Consider the following 14,739-nt stretch of genomic DNA (forward strand, 5'->3'; position numbering starts at 1 on the left):
TCTCGTCAGCTCGCAACCTTGGGGTGATCTTTAACTCCTCTCTCCTTCTTTACTCATATCCAACAGACCGCCAAATCCTGTCGCTTCCTCCTCTATAATATTACCAAAATCCATCCTCTTCTCTCTGAACACACGACCAAAACCCCTGTCCATGCTCTTGTTATCTCGCACTTAGACTACTGCAATGTACTTCTCTCGGGCCTCCCGCGTGCCCACCTCTTGCCTTTTCAATCCATTCAAAATGCTGCTGCGCGACTCATATTCAGTGAGAGCCACTATTCTCACGTTACCCCTCTCCTCAAGTCGCTTCATTGGCTTCCTGTCCATCTCCGAATACAGTTTAAATTCCTCTTGCTGACTTACAAGTGCATTCGCTCTGAAGCCCCCCCATATCTCTCCTCCCTGTGATCTCCGTTCGTTGGGCAAGCCCCTCTTATCTGTACCCTTCTCTTCCACTGCCAACTCCAGACTCCATCCCTTCTTTTTTGCGGCGTTGTATGCCTGGAACAGGCTGCCTGAATCAATTGTCATGCTCTCTCCCTAGCAGCGTTCAAATCGAAGCTAAAAGCCCACTTTTTTGAATCTGTTTTCAACTCCTAACCTCCACTCACGGCTGTCAGATACCTAAACCTACTGTATCATTTCCTCTACCATAATCTCCCCAACCCCGAAATGTCCTATCTAAATTAGATTGAAAGCTCTTCTGAACAGGGACCATCTATTGTATGTTAAAATGTACAGTGCTGTGTACGCCTTTCAGTGCTTTAGAAATAATAAATAGTAGTAGTAGTAGTACAGTCCCCAATCCAATCTCCCCCCTCCCCCCTTAAACACCAGCAGGGAGAAAGCAACAGCAAAACACATCAGGGACCTGTAGTCTTAAGAGCCCCGAAGGAATCTCTCCCTCAGGTCTACGAATCCCCTATCCCCTTCCAACCAACCACCTTTTGAAATCATCCCCCTGAATGGCCAGCGCTGCTCCAAACACTCATATGAACTCAATAAGCATTGGGAGCAGTGTGGACTATGCAGCATGGCTCCTCATGCTAAAAATTGCTATTGCAGTTTAATAGAAGAGGGCCTTAGTATCTTGAGCACTACTCATAAAGAAGCTACCCTGGGTCGGTTTATGTGACTTGATGCTTTATAGGCCTTATGTGGGATTTAGCGTTCTCCATTTCTGCCCGCAGTATGCTCTGGATTAGACAGTGGGCTGGTGATTCCCCTTCTGAGGCTGCTTTGGGGAGACTTTTCTTTCAGGGCAGTTGTTGTTTCACAAGGGCCTGGTAGACCTCATGGATTCTGTGGTGGTCAGTCGCCCTAAGACCCTGCTTGATAGCAGTCCCAGTCTCTCTAGGGGTTCTAGTCACTCTAATTTTTGTGCCTCCAGGCATTACCTCGCGTATTCAGTGCCATAATCAGACCAGAGTTCTCGGCAGAGATACTCTGGCTAAGGATGTGCTCAGCCATCTGGCTTCTGTCCTGCACCCCCTGTCAAGTAAGTGCAATGATGCCGGGCTGGGGAACCCTCTCTACAGTTAGGGGGCAGGCTGTCAGCGTTCCTGCCAGGTTAGGTTCAACCAGTGAATTTTAGACTTTATTCACTCAGGCTCCAATTGGAATTTGCCCGGCCTCTGACCGTTTGGTTTGTAGACTCTCACAGGGTACCCGAACAAGGCGCTCCAAGTGCAGGCCACTGTACAGCATTTGCTGCATATACAAGCTCTAGAGCAGATGCCACCTAATCTTTTGGACTCTGGCAGATACTTCAAATACTTTATCATGTCAATGAATGGCTCAGACAGTTGGAGGCCTATTCTGGAGCTGCAGCACGAACATGAGGCCCTCAAGGTTCTGTGCTTTCGTATGGAAACAGTGTGATCTGTCATATCAGAGGTGGCCCCAGAAGAGTTCCTTTCCTCTCTGGAATCATGAGGGCATACTTGCACATTCTGCAAAGTTCCGTGCACACAGCTGCGGTCTCTATCAGCCTTGCTTAGCCCCAAAAATAAAGAAAGCCACCCCACCAGGCTAGCTGAGAGCATTTTGTCACCTGCTTGACCAGGGGAGAGGCTAAGCTTTGCACTGCTGCCCCTTCGGCTACGCCACACAACACGTGACACAAAAACACCCATGAAACGCCTAATTTGCACAATCCTGGCAATAATTCACATTAGGTGAGCCTAAGGACTCCATCCCCCACAAAATGGAGACAAAAATTGCAGTTTTAGAGAAGCAGGGAGCTTTTGAAAAAAAAAGGTCACTAAAAATCCATGATGGCCACAGCTATGAAATTTGTGCCAAAATCATGATATTTGTCATACTTAGAAACGTTTAAAAAATGGTGATTTTAGAATTTTTTCAGGTGGGGGAACACAGAGGAATATGCATACCTTGAAACCCCCACTTTTCAGACCTCTTCCGATTCAGCTCACAGGCTGTAATAGCCTATACTCACTGTGCCCTGTTTATGGATCTGTGCTGCAGCCTGCCTCAGCTCTTACAATAGCTAGATCAGAGAATCACTGCCTCATACTGGGAATGCTTCTGAAAAGCTGATCTTTGGGCTGCCAGTCAGACCCTATGCTCGACTGTACCTCCACCCCTGTGGACCGATAGATGCACACCGGGATGAGAAGAGGTGAAAGATTGCAGTTGGCACCTGCGAGATACTGTCGAGCCTCCTAAGGGCGCTAACAGCCTGTGCTCAACCCCTGCTTAATAGGTGAGACAATTTCAGGGAGGGCCCTGAGCTTCAAAAGAAATCTAAGCAGGCTGACTAACAGCTACCCAATGGGATTGGCCTGTCAGCTATAGACTGAAATCTGTATGATCTCAATGCAGGCAAAGCTGAAGAAACGCTCTGAACACAACAATCCCGAAACAAAAAAAAGGAACTAAACACCGAATGAAGTAATAAAATGTGGAGAGCACAACACACTCCTGCAGGCACGAGTGCAGAAGGGAAAAAAAAAAACCTGTAGGTGGATCTAAAGAGCTCACTGAAGTACAGAAGAGGCACAGAGAAAAATCCGAACTGGATTCCTTCTGCAGATGGCACATGGATGTAGGGACACTACCCACTTGTCCAAAATGTCTCTCCTATTGCACTGGAAAGTCTATTATAGATTGAATGTACAGTGTTGCGTACGCCTTTCAGTGCTATAAAAATGATAAATAGTAATAGTAGTACAGAGTTGTGTAGTTTAGTAGGGCTATGGAAATGATTAGTACTACTACTACTACTACTACTACTACGTGAATCTTACCTGTGTAGAATTTTGTTTAGCTTCCTTTTAAACTAAGGAAATGCATTTCTCCACTAGAAATACAATATAAGAACATAAGAAGTTGCCTCTGTTGGGTCAGACTAGAGGTCCATGTCGCCCAGCAGTCCGCTCCTGCCCAGCACAAGCAAGAGGAAGGATCGCCGATGCACCACCCAGTCCAGCACAGAAGAGGGATCTTCGGGCACCGGCACGTCCTGTGTGTTGGTGCTGGTACCCAATTGGGGTAAGGGATATCGTTTTGGTGCTCGGGGGAGCATGTAAGATCGCGGGGGGGACAACGACTCGAGGGGGGGAGAATGCCGGATCGCGGGGGGTGGCACTCGTAAATCGAGTCAAACTCACTTTCCGAGGCGCCGATTTTGCGAATGTTTTGCTCATCTTGCAAAACACTTGCAAACCGGTGCACTCGTAAACCGAGATTTGACTGTATATATGTAGGATGATTGATTTGGTATAAAGGTGTGCATAAAAGTAGGATGATTTATGGAATAAATGTGCCTGTATTGAAAACCATCTCAAAAAACACCAACTCTGTACTGTAACACCTTTACAGAAGCTCCTGTATAAATGTGCCTGTATTGAAAATCTCAGAAAACGCTAACTCTGTACTGTAACACCTCTACAGAAGCTCATGTAAGCTGCTCTGAATCGACTCCCCAGTCATTAGCAGTCAAACATAAACAAGCCCAAACTGTCCCCAATGAAGGCAATACAAAATGGAGCATTTTAATAAAAAAATGGAATAAAACTAAACTAGTATAATAGAATAATTACCAATTTAACTAATAAAGATGTCATTCATATAGATCACAAAAAAATTTACTTACATCATCTGTTTTGTACTGTTCTTTCTGAAAATAGATGACCCAGTCTACTAGGGCATTCAATGGTTTAGTGAAAAGTATTGATGATTTACTTTCATGCCAAAACATCTTGAAAAGAACGGCTACTGTCTGTGGTTGATCTATCAGAAAGTCAGAATTTGCCCAATGATATAACCTAACAGAAAAGATAAACACAACAAATTATGTCATCTGGATTGCATTTCCAGGATACTTAAACAGAGAAGCCATGGTTAAAATCTCACTTTGTCCACAAGTCATTCCATTCTCCATTCCAAATATTCATATCTGGATTGCAAGTCATTTTGGATAAAGACATACTGTCTCAGATATAAATCATCTTAAGAGTGGATTTAGGACAAATGATTAAATCTACATAACTTGGATTTAAATATCATTGCTTTTATCCAGTCTGTGTGAAAACGTTCTATGGGAAATAAAAATACCACCAATTCATGGGAAGGAAAATTTTCCAAGATGTTTATGTCTATTGGTATTTTATATATCGCTCTATTTTGGAGATATTCAGAGTGGTGTACAATTTTATTATTATTATTTTTTTTTATCATCAAGTACTCATGGCATTTTCCTTATCTGTCCTGCTGGGCTCACAATCTAATGATGGTAATTGGGGCAATGGAGGATTAAGTGGGTCATCTGAAACTTGACTTCCACAGCACATAATAAGGGTAGCACAGTGTACCCAATTTCCCACTTCAATCCCTGGATACCACCAATAACAAACTTTCCTATGCTGTCCCAGTTCACTGATACTGGAAGGGAAGTGTCCCAGTTGTCATCTGGGACCTCTTGGGCTTCACTGGGACAGCAGAAAGTCTACTCTGCAATGAAAGGACAACACCCCCTCCCCTTTTTCTGCTTTCTAATCACATGGCTGACCAAGAATATATGATGCAGTCACTTCCTGGGATAACCCAGAACACTGCATGGCCTGATATAAAGCATGCTGATAGTAAGCCTTTGGAATCCACCAGGACAAGCTGTAGGTATGAGGAGGAAGAGAGAGATCTATAAATGTAAGGCTGATCACTACCTCCCAATTTAAAGTAATCAGCTTTTCTTTTGCTTATCCTGAGATGGAGGCAATAATATAGTTTAATTTTGCATAGTTTCCCTCGCAAGAGAAGGGTAAGTGGTAGAACTTGAGAACATGAATTGAGGTTACGGGGGGTGACTTGGAAGCAATGTTAGAAAGTACTTTTATAGAGAGGGTGGCTGTTCTGGTGGTAGTAGAGAAAAAACGGTAATAGAATTCAAGAATGCACAGCAGAGAATTTTTAAATGGAAAGAGAATTAAATCAAAACAACTTGCAGTGTTCAAATGGCAAATCTAATAGTGGAAATTAAGCCAGTGCTGGGCAGACTTCTATGATCTGTCTTCTGGAAATAGGGCTTTATCTGCTGCTATCTACTATGTTACTATATTTAGATGTATATTCCACAACTTTAATTCATAAAACTGTATAATATAGATTACAATAAATTGTTTAAAATCAATACTGTATATAAAACATGTTTAACAATACATAAAATAATGTCAGACCTGCTGCTGCTTTTGTTTCTGCTACTTGGTGTCTCAACATCTTTCTATATATATGGAAGTTATTTGTGTCTACTGAAGTTAGATTACCTGCAGTTGAAGTTATCAGTAAAGTAGTATTTGAGTGTTGCTACATAGATATATAAAACTTCCATCAATAATATAACATTTAAATATGGAGAATAATTTTGTAAAGTTACTTGGGATGGACCAAGTCCAGAGATCTGGCCCTTGCCAATGCCTGGTAAAACCAGAGCCTAAATTTCTAGAAGTCTGCTGTCCTGAGAGTGCGCAGAGACAGCCAAATGACCCTGGCATAAAATTATGAACAGGGCCTTGGAATCTGTGGCAGGCCTCAGGCTAATTGTGTTCTGTGGATTGGTAGTTCCATAATTGAATTTTCCAAGGAAACAGAATGGAAAGAGAGTGAAGGGTCAGAAATAGGAACAGACTAGTCTGATGTAACTGTTGGGCAAAACGATAGGGACTATTGTAAAGAACAAAATTATAGAACATATACATGAGCATGAATTAATGAGACAAAGCTAACATGGATTCAGTCAAGTGAAATCATGCCTCACCAATCTATTATATTATTTTGAAAGGGTGAATAAACATGTATTCTGTCAAAGAATTTTCAAACTTGCCTCAAGTTTCTCATGACCGTGAATGATTTTTGTATTGTTTTGTTGATTTGTGGTTGCATAATACAGCATCTGTCTAGGAATGACAATAGAATACAATTCCAGCTCTTGGTCCAGTCCCTAATCCTAGGTCCAGTCCCTAGTCCTAGGTCTTCTAGACTACTGCAACATACTCTATCTCCCCTGCCCCTCAACCATGATAAAACAACTACAAACAGTTCAAAACATAGCGCTAAGACTTATCTATTCACTGAGGAAGCATGACCACATCACGGCAGCATACCTCGACTCACACTGGCTCCCAATACAAGCAAGAGTACAATTCAAATTCTACTGCCTACTAGTGCTGCCTGATTCGATTCAGCCCATTGAATTGATTTTTCAATTTGATTTTCCTGCCCAATTGGGTGTTTTTTTTCAAACATCCTGGTGGGTTTATTTTATAGCTTCTTCACCCCCTTTGCCTTCTCATCATCATCATCAGAGACGCGGCAGAGCAAATCAGGGCAGTAGAAGGGCCTGAAGCAGCATGTGAAGACTGCTGCACACGCTGCTGGAATCAACAGGTTCGTAGTCGGGACTGCGGGAAGGGAAGGGGGGGCGGCAAAGGACTCCGCAGCCGCTGACAGCCACCGCCGCGGCCTGCAGCCACCGACAGCCACAGCGGCCGACATCATCTCGGGAGGATTCTTGCGCATGCGCACTCCTACCTGCGGTGCCCTACAGCGCACAGAAAACTGACGCACGCAGGTGGGAGTGCGCATGCGCGCTTAGGGCTTTATTATATTAGATTCTTTTCCCCTTCTTGCTTCTCTACTTCTCCTCTTCACTGTTCTCTTTCTTTCCCTTTCTCCCACCAGACCTTTTTCTCTGCTCACTCCATCCCTCTCTCCAAATACTCTTTATCCTCTTTCCAACCCTATATTTCTCTTTCTGTCTCCTTTCTCATTCCCATCCTTCATTCAGTACTTTTTCACTCCTTTATAACCTAGTCCTATTGGCTCTTCAACCCTTGCCTCCTTCCCCTCAGCTCTCCTTTCAGGCTGCCTACACTTGGTTTCTCTCTTTTTTTTTTTAATCATGCAGTCTGATGGCAGATCCTCTCTTCCTCCCCCCGAAGCCTGCCTGCCTTCCCCCAAGCTGACCTGCCACCGATTCCGCCTCCCGCCACTCACCCCCTGCCGCTAGCCGACTCCATTTAACCCCCCCCCCCCGCTGCAGCAACTTTAAAAGGGCCAGGCGCGTGCAGCGATTGCACCTGCCGGTCCATAAGCCTTCCCCCCACTTCAATTCTGATGGAGAGAAGGCTTATGGGCCGGTGGCATGCAATCGCTGCACGCGCCTGGCTCTTTTGGAGTTGGGGTAGTGAGCGGAATTAAATGGAGCAGGCGGGCGGGTCGCAAGCAGGCAAAGACCAACAGCAGCATTGTCTATCAAGGCCTGCAGTCATCGTAGCAGTGCATCGGGCCCACCCTTTAATCTGGCCCTGGATGCGCGGGAGGCTAGGGGGGGAAGCCGGACACCAGCACTTCCGACTGACCCTCCCCCCTCGCCCTCTAAAGCAGGAGTGGCAGCGGCCGGCCAGCCAGCAAGAGGCAGCGCTACCGCTCCTGCTTTAGGGGGGGAGGGTCAGTAAGCGAATCGGGAGGCCGATTTTTTTGTTTTGAATCAATTCGAATCGATTCACCCGAAGTTAATCAGTGAATCGATTTGAATCGTGAATCGGGCAGCACTACTGCCTACTATTTAAAACCATAAATGGAGACAGCCCAGTCTACTTTAACAACCGCCTAATCCAAACTACCTTAACCAGACATAGAAGAACCCACAAACCGTTCACACATCCCCCAATCAGAGACGTCAAACGAAAAAAACTGATATTAATCCTAAGTATCTCCACCTGAGGAATCCATCTTTACTGTTTTCTGTCAAAAATAAGTGGTATGGAGGCAGATGGAGGGTTTTAAAACAAAATTTGGGAATCCAAGATGGCTGTCATGATAGCAATTCTGGCGCCTATAATGGCTCATGGAGAGAAAAAAATTACAAACAAAAATGCAGAGAAAGGGGTCTTGGGAGGAGGGGATCTGCCTGCTTAGGGAAACCTCTGAATAGAGGGGAGAGAAGATTTCTGCCTCACTCAAGCCTGGAGTCCAACACGTGGCTTGTTTCTTCAAACTGTCATCCAGTCCCCAACATAGAAATGGACCCTCAGACCCCTGCTGCAGATGCGTGACATTGTAGTGGGGGAGGAATGCAGTCGGCTACGATACTACATAAAATTGCCACGGGAACCGCTCAGTCTGCACTCAAGCCCACTGCAGATAGAACTTGGGGTGAGTTGCTGAAGCCCACTGCGGACAAACCTGGGGCAATATTGCTCCCAAGGGTATGGACCCTGAGCTCTGAGAACTACTGATGCAGGCTGGCCACAGGAATCATGCAAGGCATGTGGTTGTGGACTAAAGATGTGAGAGTCTATCTTTTCGCAGCCGATAATGCCCTGGGGTGACCAGGATCCTCTGTAGCTTCTGACTGTAAACTCGAGCAGAAGAGAAAGGTTCCCTACTCCTCATTTGTAGAATGACTGAAGGGTTGGAGCTCATCTCAGAGTGATGGAAGGTAGAACATGAAGCAGAGAATGATACATGGACAGAATTTGTCCTTGTTCCCGTGGATAAACGTGGGAAACCATCCCGTGTAATTCTTTACTGTGTATCTCAACCTCAGTCCTTCTACACCAATGGTCTCAAACTCGCGGACCGGGGGCCACATGTGGCCCGCTAGGTACTATTTTGAGGCCCTCGGTATATTACCATTGTTCTAAAACGTTGCCTGCCTCACTGCTGTAACCTCAAGCAAGCACTTTCCTGCATCTTTCTGCATGTTACACTGCTTTCAGCTGTGTATAGCTGAAATTATCAGAAGCAATTAAGGAAAGATTTATAAATTATGAGTTTTACCTCATGCAAAGTTGTCATTTCTTTAATAAGACATTAACTAATTTTTCTGCAGCCCTCCAAATACCTACAAATCCAAAATGTGGCCCGACAAAGGGTTTGAGTTTGAGACCACGGTTCTACACCAACATTCTTCAGTGCAAGGCTTGAAAACCAATGGCTATGTCGATTCATACTCTGATTCTTCCCTCTCTCCTTAAAGCATGAAACAAGGATGTATTCCCGCAGTTAATCGTGAGACGGGGACAAATTCTCTCCTCATGTCATTCTCCACAGCTTGTGGCTAATGAGGGTTTTACCAGCTGGTGAATACTACTAGACAAGAAAGTCCCTTATTTTGCCCACTACTTTTCTGCTCCCTCCAGATGTTCTCATCCAGTTCCCTGAGGTATTCTCCTGTCTTGATTTTTTTTTTAAGTCTAAAATATTCATATTTAAATAAACTATATGAATTTGCCCTTCTGTGCACATGAAATATTTTATGACTTTTGGTACTGTATATACTCGAATATAAGTTGATCCGAATACAAGTCCTAGCAGGCTGCCGTTGGCCTCCGCAGCATGTTCCCTCTGCCGCAGTCTCGCCCCTCCTCTGACGTATGGGACCGCAGCAGAGGGAACATGCTATGGAGGTTACAGCAGCCTGCTAGGATCGCTACAGCTTACCGGTGATCCTCTGCAGGCTGCTTTGAAGGTGAGACCGGGAAAGAGATGGTGGACAATGAGATGGAAGGAGGGAAGGAACAGGCAATTCTTATGTTCTTATTTTCTCAAGGGCCAAATTTAATTACCCTGTGGGCCAAATTTGTCCCGCGGGCCTCAGTTTGACACCCCTGGTTTAAAGTTTAAAGATACAAGTGTGTTGTGTGCAGTTAGAAAAAAAAGAAAATAAATGAATGCTTAATTTGAACAAAGGAGGCCTTACCCTTTTTTTTATTTTTTTATTTTTATTATTAATGCTTACCTTCTACTCAAATAATCTACTTCAGTTTGAACTACATCAAAGATAAACTTCAAGAAAGTCTTATGGATCGTCCTGTATTCTGCATGCTCCATTTCTTGATCAGAAATTACATGGCAAAAGAATCTACAGTTAAGACAAGACCTATAAAGAAATAAAATAAAATGTACTGCATTCTTGCAAATCAACCTGGCACACAGTCACTCAAGACTAAAAATATGAACAAATTCTTGTTTAAAGAACCAAATAAAACATAAGTTCTAAATAAATTTTGATTTGTTGAAAATTAAAATATAATGAAACCCAAATACAATTTTTTGTATTATTTCAAAACTATCTTAAAAGAACTATGGAAAAGATGCAATTTCTACCATTGTGTGTATACAGAGTGATGCTGAACAAGCCTAGAACATATGTTCAACCTATAGCAACCAAAATAAATACAGTGGTACCTTGGATTATGAGCATAATCCATTCCAGGAGCATGCTCGTAATCCAAAATGCTCGTTTATCAAAGCGAGTTTCCCCATAGGAAATAATGCCCTCCATGCCTATTAAATACCACCAGCCTAAAATTCCACACTCTCCTCATGCAATGGATACAAACCATGCTCACAGATGGCCTTTTCCCCCCCAAGACCTCTCCTAAATCATCGTCACCCCGATCTTAAGACTCAAAAGGAGCAACAGATCAACCATCCAACTACAGACCCATAGCCTCAATTCCACTATATGTAAAGCTAATGGAAGGCCTCATAGCTAAACTCCTCACCAACTACCTAGAAAACCACAATTTGCTCCACCCTACACAGTCTGGATTCAGACCCAACTTCAGCACTGAGACACTACTAGGATCCCTTCTGGACACAGCTAGACAACACCTCAGCACAGACAAAAAAATGCTGATTATTCAACTAGATCTTACCGCAGCATTTGACCTGGTAGACCACGACATCCTGCTACAAATACTAGATACAATAGGAATCACAGGCAAAGTACACACATGGTTTCAAGGATTCCTACAATCCAGGACCTACAGAGTAAAGACAAAAAAAAAAATCTGAACCATGGTCCAACCCCTATGGAATACCCCAAGGATCGCCATTATCCCCAAAACTCTTCAATCTCTACATTGCATCCCTTGGCACCTGCCTAGACAAAATAGGCTTAACCTCCTATAGCCATGCAGACGACATCACCATTCTCCTTCCTTTTGATCAGCCAACGCCCACCATGACAGACACACTACATAGAACTCTAGAAACAGTGGCAACATGGATGAAAGACCACAAACTAAAACTGAACCCAGACAAAACAAAATTCATATTTCTCGAAAAAAATAAAACCCCAACCATAACAACCTAGTAATAAACTCAATCACATACCCCATTTAACCTACTTTAAAACTTCTGGGAATGATGATAGACAGATGCTGCACCATGCAACCACAAATCAACAAAACAATACAGAAATCATTTGCGGTCATGAGAAATCTAAGGCAAGTTCAAAAATTCTTCGAAAGAAAACAATTCCAGCTCATGGTCCAATCCCTAGTCCTAAATCTCCTTGACTACTGCAACATCCTATATATCTCCCCTGCCCCACAACAATGATAAACAACTACAAACAGCACAAAACACAGCCCTGAGACTAATCTATTCACTAACAAAACATGACTACATCACCGAGGCATACCTTGACTCACACTGGCTCCCAATTCAAGCAAGAATACTATTTAAATTCTACTGTCTATTATCTAAATCCATAAATGGTGACAGTCCAGCCTACTTGAACAACCACCTAATCCAAACTAACACAACCAGATACAGGCGAACCCAGACACCATTCACATACCCTCCAATCAGAGACAAACAAAAAAAAAAAAAACTGTACGATGGCCTACTAGCCACACAGGCAGCAAAACTAGACCACCAACTCTCCAATCTACTAATCATGACCCCAAACTACAAAACTTTCAGAAAAGAAAAAACCCCCCTGCTATTCAAAAAATCCATGAAGACTAACTAATACCGAATGAAACATTTCAGTCCTCTAAAGCAGTGGTCTCAAACTTGCAGCCTGGGGGCAACACGTGGCCCGCCAGGTACTTTTTTGAGGCCCTCAGTATGTTTATCATAATCACAAAAGTAAAATAAAAGTTTCTTGATCATATGTCTCTTTAGCTATAAATTACAAAATTATTATTAAGACTTAGCCAAAAGGAAAGATTTATAAACTATAAAAAGTTTTTACCTCATGCTAAATTGTAATTTCTTTAATAAGCCATTAACTATTTTTTCGGAGGCCCTCCAAGTACCTACAAATCCAAAATGTGGCCCTGCAAAGGGTTTGAGTTTGAGACCATTGCTCTACTATGTAACACATCTGGACATGTCCAGAAATCCTCTTTTGTAATCCGCCTTGAACTGCAAGGTAATGGCAGATTAAAAATCACTAATGTAATGTAATGACCAAATATACAAATAAGATATGTTCAATCTGTAGTAAGCAACAAAGGTATTAGGGAACTACAAAAGTGTATATGGAGACTAACATGAGAAATTTTATCCAAAGGAGGAAGGGAACAAAACAGAAAAGAAAAAAATGAAAGGAGGAAAGGCACAGGAGAATAAAGTATGGGAAAAAAGAAGAGATAAGAAAGAGGAAAAGAGGGAGAGAAAGTAGACCAAGTCCACAAAAAAAACTTTATAAATCTTCATGTAATAGGCTTAAAATCATTTTATCTGCTTGTTTAGAAAAAGTGTAAAACCAAGGATATAAACACAGAACTGATGAAAATAGTTGCTCATAAAATACATCAATCACAGAAAATTTCTCAACTCGATCTTTGCATTAAGATCACTGGGTGCAATAGTATTAACATTGAAAATTACTCTGTTCTACTTTTAAAAGTTCTAGGTCCAAATCTCTGGTTTTAATAACAAAAAGCTTACCCCCCCCTCTTTTACAAAACCAAAGTGCGGTTTTTAGTGCCGGCCAAGGCAGTAACAGCTCCAATGCTCATAGAATTTCTATGAGCGTCGGCACTGTTATGACCACAGCCAGCGCTAAAAACCGTATTGCAGTTTTATTAAAAAAAAGGGGGTGGAGGCGGTTTAAAGTCTTCTGTGATTTGCTTCTTCCTAATGTTGAATAATAGGGACTGACTGGATATTTCTACTAACACAACTTCTGTGCTCTATAATTCTGGTTTTGATCATTCTTTTGGGGTTTTCTATGTATCACAGTTTGCAAGGACAAATGAAGACATAAACGATGACAGATGTATTACAATTGGTCCCGACATCCAATCTGATCTCATGGGTTTTAACTGGATGTGTATAAATTCTGTAGAACTGCTTGGCTGGCAGACTACCTCTCTGGAATAATTCTCCAAACAACAGTGAGATGTGAAGGTATGAACTGAGGATCAGGTAGCTGCTTTAAAGATGCCCTCAATGGGAGTGGATCATAAATGAGCTACCGATGTTGCCATTGCTCTAAATTTATATGCCATAACATGACTATTGAAAGTTAGCCCAGCCCTAACATAGCAAAAGGATTTGCAGTTCACAAGCTAGGTGGAGATGGTTCTCTTGGCAACAGGAGTTCCCGGTCTGTTAGGATCAAATGACAGGAACAGTTGAGTGGAAGTTCTCTGCGGTTTTGTGCAATCCAATTAATAAGCAAAAACATGCTTACAGTCCAAGGTATGTAGAGCTACCTCACCAGGATTGGAATGTGGTCACAGGAATAAAACAAGCAGAACAATGGACTAATTGAAGTGAAATTCCAAGACTACTTTAGGGAGGAATTTTGGATGGGTGCATGGTAGAAAGATGTGAAGGAAGGTTCAGAAACTAGAGCTTGAAACTCGCTGACTCAGCATTCCAAAGTGATGCAGAGTAAAAATACTACTTTTGAGGTAAGGAACTTCAACAATGCAGATGATAGAGGTTCAAATGGAGGTTTTATAATGGAAGATGACATTAAGGTCCCAAATGACTGGCAGTGGCTTGATTGGAGGTTCAGTGTGAAGAAGCCCCTTCATAAATCTAGATATTATGGGGTGCGCTGATAAAAGTCTCTTATCCAGAGAGACATGAAACATAGTTATTGAACTGAGCTGAACTCTGAATAAAGTAGTTTTAAGACTAGAGTTAGATAAGTTTAAAAGGTAATCCAGTACTGACGAAACAGGACATGAAACTGGATTAAGGAATTTGAGATTACACCAGGTATTTAAGTGAGTCCATTCGAAACGATAATATTGTCGCTTAGATGGTCTTCTAAAAGCTTCAATGATATCCAACAATGGCTTTGAGAAATCTGAAAGTTCTTCTGGATGGGAGACAGATACCATGCTGTGAGAGCTAAGGAACCAAGGTAGGGATATAGAAGAAAGCCATCGTTCTGCATTAGCAATGTTGGAAAGATTGATAGAGGGATGGGTTCCTAAATACTGCATTGCTAGAGAAGAG

General features: G+C 42.6%; 1 protein-coding gene across 3 annotated transcripts in view; it reads right to left on the bottom strand.

Annotated features, from left to right (window-relative positions):
• SLF1 (SMC5-SMC6 complex localization factor 1) overlaps positions 1–14,739 on the bottom strand; it is a 205,245-nt gene that overhangs the window by 85,503 nt on the left and 105,003 nt on the right. For all 3 annotated transcript variants that reach the window (XM_033918723.1, XM_033918643.1, XM_033918557.1), the window contains 2 exons: positions 10,262–10,402; positions 4,118–4,289 (listed from right to left, as the gene is read on the bottom strand). In XM_033918723.1, the coding sequence (XP_033774614.1) occupies positions 4,118–4,289; positions 10,262–10,402 (313 nt within the window). The remainder of the gene's footprint in view (positions 1–4,117; positions 4,290–10,261; positions 10,403–14,739) is intronic.

Source organism: Geotrypetes seraphini, chromosome 1, assembly GCF_902459505.1.
Source record: "Geotrypetes seraphini chromosome 1, aGeoSer1.1, whole genome shotgun sequence".
Classification (NCBI taxonomy): domain Eukaryota; kingdom Metazoa; phylum Chordata; class Amphibia; order Gymnophiona; family Dermophiidae; genus Geotrypetes; species Geotrypetes seraphini.